Source organism: Rhinoderma darwinii, chromosome 3 (genome assembly GCF_050947455.1).
Source record: "Rhinoderma darwinii isolate aRhiDar2 chromosome 3, aRhiDar2.hap1, whole genome shotgun sequence".
In the NCBI taxonomy this organism is placed as follows: domain Eukaryota; kingdom Metazoa; phylum Chordata; class Amphibia; order Anura; family Rhinodermatidae; genus Rhinoderma; species Rhinoderma darwinii.
This window is the reverse complement of record NC_134689.1, coordinates 209362498-209371693: the sequence shown is the minus strand read 5'-3', so window position 1 is coordinate 209371693 and position 9196 is coordinate 209362498. Positions and strand designations below refer to the sequence as shown.

General features: G+C 40.1%; 1 protein-coding gene across 3 annotated transcripts in view; it reads right to left on the bottom strand.

Annotated features, from left to right (window-relative positions):
• Positions 1-668: 668 nt before the first annotated feature.
• Positions 669-9196, bottom strand: part of PTPN12 (protein tyrosine phosphatase non-receptor type 12) — a 101911-nt gene continuing 93383 nt past the window's right edge. The window contains exons 13-16 of one of the 3 annotated variants that reach the window (XR_012882408.1): positions 7222-8159; positions 2024-2101; positions 1253-1464; positions 669-919 (exon numbers count right to left, since the gene is read on the bottom strand). Coding sequence is in view for 2 of the 3 variants with exons in the window: in XM_075857338.1 (XP_075713453.1) it covers positions 1409-1464; positions 2024-2101; positions 7222-8159 (1072 nt within the window). In the remaining variant the exon portion in view is untranslated. Of the gene's footprint in view, positions 1465-2023; positions 2102-7221; positions 8160-9196 lie in introns of all 3 variants that reach the window. The other 2 variants (XM_075857338.1, XM_075857339.1) reach the window with 2 other exon arrangements.

The following is a 9196-nucleotide window of genomic DNA, read 5'->3' as shown; positions in this document are numbered from 1 at the left end:
GAATCTCACAGAAAAGATTCAGAAGTGTCAGGATTCTGAGTACACATGACGTCCAGGCTGGATGGTCATGTGTATTCATTATCAGGACACTAGTAATGTTAGGGCTTGTGTATGTAGCTGCACATAGTGATATATCTATATCGCTAGTGCAGTGTAAATGAATGGAGAGGAGTGCATGATGCCGATTGGTCAGCGTCATCCACTCCTCTGTACAACGCCCACTTGGTCGAAAGTAAAAGTACGCCCACTTGGGCATTAAGAAAGCTCATTAGCATAAACCAAAATCGCTCCTAACGTTGTGAAAAAAGATCGTTTTTTTAAATAAAAAGCATTACTGTCACCTACATTACAGCGCCCATCTCCTTATATAGGAGATAGGCCACTTATAATGTGGTGACGGAGCCTCTTTAAGCAGTTTCTATGTACAAAGTATACGTTGAAGCTGCGAGCAAATTTTGAATCCAAGTATATTACAAAAGTGAATAGTATCCCAAAATACATAAATATACAAAATATAGTTCATTAAAAAACAAAAAGGCACCAAAGGTTTCTAGTCTTAAAATAAATATGATGTTATAGTATGAATATTGATAACCACAACTTTTACACCTTTTAGTTTTTTGAATCATAACCCACAACCAAATAATAACAAGACAAAATGAGTTGACAATGAAACAATGTATATTATAAAAATAACCTTTAGCTTACAATTTACAAACTGTATTACAATCTTATTGGTTAACCTGCAATGCTGGACTTTTTATCCAGCTAGAATGATTTAAAAAAAAACAAAAACTAAAACATCAGGGCCAATAATTTACATTCTGTATAAAGAACAGGTTAATACCATGCTGAGATTTCTTACATCTTCTGTTAATATTTTATGACTGCAATCTTGTCAAATATATACCTGCTTGCCCTGTACAAATAGAAAATGCATACAATTTAATCAAAAGTTAGCAAAAAGTAGTCTGTAAACTATCATAAAAGTCTCACTATATTAACAGATCTACAAGCAGCGTGTAACAGGGTTAAGACATTAAGGCAGTACTGTAATACATTAAGTTACCAAATCATATGTAATACTTTTTTTTTTTTTAGTTTTTAAACCAAAGTGTTATATAAGGCAGGTATATGGTCCCAGCAAAGAAATATTTCGCACGGATACTGGAATCAACCATCTTAAATATGTAAGATATTATATAGATATGGAATTGTACAGTAGAATGTACCATTGTGCAGGCAAACCTACATAGAGGGAAAGTAATGCTTATGGAATCCTGTCCTAGTAGTGGCACTTTTTATGGTACGGTCTTGTAACTTATGAGTAGCATGTCCTGCTCCACCAGCTGCAGGTTCACGGTCCATTGAAAAGCTTTCTCATTCCTTCTCAGAAATGTGGTAGTCATCATGTGCACTGTGGTGGTGAGTTCCCTGATGCAGACTTTTCACTTTCACTGAAATCTGGAGAGAAAGAAAGGAAGTTATTTTAACAAATGGGAAACTTGGTTTTACTTGCATTAAAGAGGCTCCGTCACCACATTATAAGTGCCCTATCTAATGTATAAGGAGATCAGCGCTATAATGTAGGGGACAGTAGTGCTTTTTATTTAGAAAAACGATCTATTTTTACCACCTTATTAGCGATTTTATGCTAATGAGTTTACTTTAGACCAAGTGGGCGTTGTACTGGGGAGTGTATGACGCTGACCAATCAGCGTCATGCACTCCTCTCCATTCATTTAGGCAGCGCATAGGGATCCTTTTAGATCACTATGTGCTGTCTTATACTGACACATTAACAATACTGAAGTGTTTAGGTATCCACAACATATTGAAAAGCTGCAGCACACCCTAAAATCTGCCACATGCGAAAGGGTTTTTGTAAAAGCCCATTGTCTAGCATAGCAGGGTACTTTGTAAACCAGATTCCGTTGAGACAGTCCTTCCCAAAAGTAAAAGAATATTAAGATCAGTGCGCCACTTGACTATACTGCTGTTACATAAAATAATGAGAACGTACCAATAGCTGCACTGTTCTGTGGAGCCATCAATATGCTCTTTCCCTGCACAGTCCCTGGAGTAGTATCCGACAGATGACCTGCAATCCAAGAATTATTTTGTTATTCTTTCATGAACAGATAAAAGTTCCTCTTGTCCACACTACTCCTATACTAATTATTTTGGTTACCAAGAATTACTGCTCGTCCACACGCTGCAGAATTTCCGCGTTTTTCCCAGATGGGAAAAACGCAGCAGAATACAGTAGCAGCAACGTGGGTGAGGTTTAACAGATCTCACCCACCTCCGGTGCATATTTTTCGGACCGCAGCATGTCCATTTCTGCTGCGGAAAGCGGCCAGAATTGCTGCGTTTTTCACAGCAGATGTCTCCATCTCCTAACTTTATGAAAAACGCAGCAAAATACGCACCATTTTCTGCCATAAAACACACAGGAAATGGTGCGTTTTTGCTGCAGCGGAAGGTCTGTGTTTTTCAATAAAATTGCTGCAGCAATTCCGTTGTGTGTGGACAAGCCCTTACACATTACTATACGTAGAGGAAAGTGTATTCACTTTGTCTACTCTAAGGCTGGTTTCCCACGTACTATAAACACTGCAGAATTTCCGCAACGGAATTCTGTGCACAAATGCAGCAGCATTTACAGAGGCAGCAAAGTGAATGAGAAATAAAAAATCTCATGCCCACGCTGCGAAAAAAAAAAAAGCACAAAAGTTGTGCAGAAAGTGTTATGCTGTGCGGAGATGCTGAGGGTTTAGCCCATAGACTTCAATGGGGAGCAGAAATTTTGCAACAAATTTAGGTGGTTGCGGTTTTTACAGCGTTTACGCAGCGGAAACGTAGTAAAAACCCGCAGGTGCAAATATACTTTGCTAGAACCAACATTAAATCCAGATAAAACCGCTGCGAAAACAAAACAGTTATTCCGCAGCAATACGAGCAGGAAAAACGCACTAATTGGTGGGGATTTACCAGCGTTTTTCTAGAGATTCTGCTGCAGATTTTCTGTTGCAGAAAATCTGCAGCATATCCTGTGTGTGGGAACACACCCTTAAAAAAAAAAAAGAACCTACCAAAAGATTACTTAAAAATTATGTAAACCTTCGAAAATTATTCTATTTATTTATTTTTTTAACTAAAATGGCTGTGTTTGGTGCAACTTTCAAAGTTTATTAAAAATTCTTAACTTTTTGAGATACAGCTGCTCTGTATCCTGTATACAGAGCAGCTGTATTGTTCGCTTAATGGTGGAAATGATTGGTTCAGTGAAAGCTGATCCTGCGTGTCTGCCGCTGACCCTGAACCCTTCAGTCACGTGGCCCCGATGGATTCAGGTCACAGCGCAAGATACAGCTGCTCTGTATATAGGATACAAAGCTGCTGCATCTCAAAAACTCATTTTTAATAAAAACTAATTTGAAGTTTGCAACAAACACACAGTGATTTTTTTTAAATGTGATATGGTTTACATGGCCTTTAATAGAGAGGGGTGATCAGTTGATTAAAAGTACTTCATTACATATTTTTTTAAGTTTTTCCACCGTCTCATTCAAAGAGCTATAACTTTATTTTTGCGTCGACATAGCTGTATAAGGACTTGTTTTTTGCGGGACAAGTTGTATTTTCTAATAGCACCATTTTGGGGTACACGTAGTCTACTAATTAAGGCCCCATGCACACGACCGTGCCCGCAATCACGGCCCCCGATTGCGGGCACGGCTGGCCGCTGACTGACAGCCGCATTTTCGGGCCGTGCTCCCATACAAAGTACGGACATGTTCCATAATTCCCGGAACATTTCCACGGCACGGCCACTCTTCCGTAGTGCTACGGAAAGGTGTCAGTGTTCAATGAAAGTGAATAGCTCCGTTTTTGCGGACTGCAATTGCGGTCCGCAAAAACTGAGGTTTTTTTACGGTCGTGTGCATGGGCCTAACTTGAATGAACTTTTTTGGGGGAGGGGTAGAAAACAACCGTAATTTCGCCAATCTTTTTTGCGTCCTAAATTTACGCCGTTTACCATGTGGTATAAATAACTAACTTTATTCAGCGGGTTGTTACTATTGCAACGATACCAGATTTATATAGCTTTCTTAGGTTTTACTACTTTTACACAGTAAAAACACTATTTATTTGTTTCTGTGTCCTAATACTTGAAGAGCCATAACTTCTTGTTCAGCATTTTACATTTTTTTTTTTTACTTTGGATTATTTATTTATTATAAAAAAAATGTTTACGTTTTTTTATTAGTCCCACTACGCAACTTCACTATGCAATCATCCGATCTCTTTTATAATACACTGCAATACTTCTGTATTGCAGTGTATTACTGCCTGCCCGTATAAAACTAGAGGCATACCTGGGGGCCTTTATTTGGCCCCTGTCTGCCAAAGAAGACACCAACACCCTGTATAGCAGGGAGGGTGCCGGTGGGATGAGAGAGGGAGCTCCCTCCCTCTCTAAAACCACTCAGATGCGGCGCTCTCTATTGAGCACTGCATCAGAGGGGTTAAACGAGCGATCGATATCGCCTGTTCAAAAGCAGGTGTGCTCCCAGCCCTCAGCTACCTCCGGTAATTTAACTGCTCCCTGTTTGTTTACTTATTCGAATGCAGCGCCGTAAAAAAGCTACTGCATCGGAATAAAGCCCATTAGTGGCTGCCATATAAACACTAATGGGCGGTCACTAACGGGTTAAGATACATTCTTATTTTTGGCTTTTAACAAAAGCCTGTATATAAAAACAGTATCAAATTGAAAGTGTCAACAAGGCCTATAAAATTCTCACCAATACTTGTGCTTTTGTACGGTGTCATAAGAACTGTTTGCAGCTATATTAGACTGAAAGATCAATACAAACCTGAAGAGATTATCTGATGAAGCACATTTTTTAATGCCTCATGCACACGACTGTTGTGCCACTCTGGCCGTTTTTGACGGCACCCGATAGTCTTCGCGGACCCATTCACTTTAGTGGGTGAATCGGGTCCGTGAAAAATGGTCCGAGTCTCCGATCTGAGGAAAGATAGAACATGTCCTATCTTTCCTCAGATCACTGACTTGGTCGTGTGCATGAGGCGTAATACTCTGTAGATGAAGGGCAGCAAGACAAGTTCATATGCAACTGATTTATTCAGGGGAATTCTGTCAGGAATAAATGCTTGCCTAAAAATGGGTAACTGTCATACCACAAAACTAAAGCTGTAGAAATAGTAATCACTTAAAGTTGTCACGATGGGGATAATATACATTCTTACCGGAAAAGAAAATAATTGGATGGTTTGCTTACCAACTGTTTATCAAAAAAAATGCACAAAATGGTAAATCATCTTGTGGAGAAGAAAGTCAAACAGCCGAAGACACGCTTGCAATGTATGCAGTAAGGGACTCTTAATATTGGCCGTAAAAACGAGTGCTGATGAAGACAGCTGGTTGTTTGCTCCTTGCACAAGGTGCTAGTATGGGGACGAGAGCTTGTTACTGCGACCACTTGTCCCCATACATTTCTATCCTGTCGGCAGCGCGTCTACCTGTTTACACATGGGATGTGCTGCAGACAACGATAATATTTTCTGCTGCATAAAAGATTCAATCAGCCGATGAACGAGCGTTTGCTCGTTCATCGACTGACCCTTGCCTGGTTTACACAGGGAAATGATCAGGAACAAGCATTCATAAGGAGCTATATATGGGGACGAGCGCTCATTACTACGATCACTTGCCCCCACCCATTTCTATCATATAGGCAGCACGTCTCCCTGTTTACACAGATGTGCTGCCGACAACGATAATATTTCTGGCTGCATAATGTTAACCCGTTAGTGACCGGCCCATAGTGTTTTTACGTCGGTCACTAACGGGCCATATTCCGATGCAATAGACTTTTTACGTCGCTGCATCGGAATAGGTAAACAGAGCAGGGAGCTGTCAAATCTCCCTGCTCTCAGCTGCCAGAGGTCGCTAAGGGCGTCCCTGCTCAACCAGGTGAGATCGATATTAGTATCGATCTCACCCGTTTAACCCTTCAGATGCAGTGCTCAATAGCGTGCATCTGAGTGGTTTTGGAGAGAGGGAGGGAGCTCCCTCTCATCCCACCAACACCCGGTGATAAGATCACCGAGTGTCTGTCTCCGATGGCAGCCGGGGGCCTAATAAAGGTCCCCAGGTCTGCCTGTAGTGAATGCCTGCTAGGTCATGCCAGAGGCATGACCTAGCAGATGCCTGTCCGTTTTACATGGACAGGCATAATACACTGCAATACAGCAGAAGTATTAAGTGTATTATAAATGCTAGTTTAGGATCGCATAGTAAAGTCCCCTGGTGGGACTAGTAAAAAAGTTTAATAAAAAGTGAAAAAAAAAATGAAAAACCCACTTTTCCCCCTTACAAACTGCTTTATTATTAACAAACAAAATAAAAGTAAAAAAAAGTTACATATTTCGTATTGCCGCATCCGTAACGACCCAAACTAGAAACTTATTACATCATTTAACCTGCACGGTGAACGGTGCAAAAATTGCTGTTTTCTTTGAATCCAGCCTTAAAAAAAAAAAAGTGATAAAAAGTGATCAAAAAGTCGCATCCACTCCAAAATGGTACCAATAAAAACTACAAGTCGTCCCTCAAAAAAAAGCCCTCCTACAACTGCATCGGCGAAAAAATAAAACCATTACGGCTCTTCAAATATGGGGACACAAAAACAAATAATTTTGAAAAAAAAATGTTTTCACTGTGCAAAAGTAATAAAACATACAAAAACTATACAAATTTGGTATCGTTGCAATCGCAACAACCCGCTGAATAAAGTTATTCTGTTATTTATATCACATGGTAAACGGCGTGTGGTATAAATAATTAAAAAATTTAATCAATAAATTCTATGTACCCCAAAATGGTGCTATTAAAAAATACAACTTGTCCCGCAAAAAAACAAGACTTTATACAGCTATGGCGACGCAGAAATGAAAAGGCTATAGCTCTTTGAATGAGACGATGGAAAAACATAAAAAATGGCTTGGTCATTAAGGTCTAAAATAGGCTGGTCAGGGCAATTTTTGGGAACGAGCTTTCATATGAACGCTAGCTTGCCCGATCATTGTCCCGTATAAAAGGGCCTTCATACACATGATTTATAGATCTATTACAAATTTACACACAATAGAAATAAACGTTTTAGTAAAAGGCAGGCTGCGGTTTACCTTTTTCAGAACACGGGCGTTTCCTAGAAGAATCATGCCTGGCAATTGACATGGGCAATACTTTTCTAGTTGCTGAGCTTTCAGACGCTGCAGAGACAGTGGCACTTGCGGTTGATATATTGGATGAGTTTATTTCCATGGACCCATATAAATTTCCCTCCTCTATGTCAGAATCATCAGAGTGAAGAGGATTGGTAAAAGATAAGGGTGCCTGAAGTGCAGGAGCGTTGTTGAGGTCAACATGACTCCCTGTTTGGGAAGCCAGAACATTGCTATTTAGTAAAGTCTTGCTATCAGAATGACACACATCTAAATGTTTATCAGCAGAGGAAGATTCATTTTTGCACTCTGTGTGCTCATTTCCCAAAGTAGCAGAAACTGAAAGTCCTTTCTCTAGTGGAAGATGATCTGGTCTTGTTGGGGGATCAGAGCTTCTCTCCAGTGGAACATCTTCTAAAGATTTAGTAGATCTTGAACTTCTACAGTCAACACAAGGATTAGAGGATATTAATGACAGAGACTCCAAAGAACTAGACACTTGAGTTTTAGGCAATTGGTTAATTGCATAAGATGAAGCAGATTTTATTTTAAAGCCAAGTCCTCTTTGCAGACCTGTAGTAGTCTCAAAACTTTTGGGGCTTTCTTGAAGAGGAACTTTCTTTATTTCTATGCTTAGTTTACGTTCTAGCTTCTTCTCCAAAGTGGGCTCTCCTTTTTCACTTAAATCGCCCGATTTGTTATAGTTCTCATTCAGGTCTGTCGTATTCGCTGAGGATAACCTGTGTAAGACCGGTTTTGGATGATAGCGGTCACTGTCTTGCCACACTGTAGTCACAGTTGGGTAAGCAGAAGGAGGAGAGGGTGTCAGAATTGGTGGCACAGGAAGAGGTTCTGGCGGTTGCAAAATTTCTTCTTTGACATCTCCTTCTACAAGGCAACTGCAAAATGAAACAATTCATGATACTGGTCTATAAAGATACTATAATATTGTCAGCTAAACACTCATTAAGGCCTCATGCTCACGCCCGTGCCCGTAATCACGGAGGGCGATTGAGAGTATGAGAGCACGGCCCGTAAAAAGCAAAAGATAGGACATGTCCTATCTTTTACGTTACACTTCTACGGCCCGACCAACTTCCCGTAAATAAATGGGAAGATGTCCGTGGACAATAGAAGTGAAATGATCCGTATTTGCGGTCCGCAATTACAGACGATTTTTACAGTCGTGTCCATGGGGCATGAATTGGTCCGTAATTGCGGTCCGATTCACTTCCATTGTATACTTTGTATGGGGCGCAGGCAAAGAGTGCGGGTGGCCGGCCGTGCCCGCAATCATGGCCCGAGATTACGGGCACGGCTGTGTGCATGAAGACTCATTGAATATTCAAGTCAAGTTTAAATTGTAAATCTAGTTATAGAAAATAAAAACTATCCTCCACAAACCAAGAAGAGAAAAATCTCTGTTCCTATGCCTTGAAGACGACCCATTCCCTATCCAGACAGGTCTGTTTTGGTAAAAACTGATATTCCCCATTAAATAAAAATTCTGTACCTATACCTGTATTTATGATTTTCATACAGAGATGTTTGTATGTATTGTGTTCTGCACGTACTCTGTTCATTCTGTTCTTCTACCCTGCTGCGCCAGAGGTTCAATATATATTGTTTGAGTATTGTAAGCATGTACTTTATATTTGGCATGCACCTATTAGGCTGCATTCACATCTGCGTTGTGGCTTCTGTTCTAGCGCATCCGCCAGAGGATTACAAGAACGGAAGTTAACGTTTAAAGGAACAGTGTCATCACAATTTTTTTTTTTAATATGTTAAAGATGTTAGTGCTTTATTAAAAACGTTTGGATTAATTTGTGTGTTTGTGTGTTACTTTTTCTTATTTTTACACTTTTTCTTCCCTATGGGGGCTGCCATTTTTTTTTCCATTTCTGTATGTGTCGATTAACGACACATACAGACA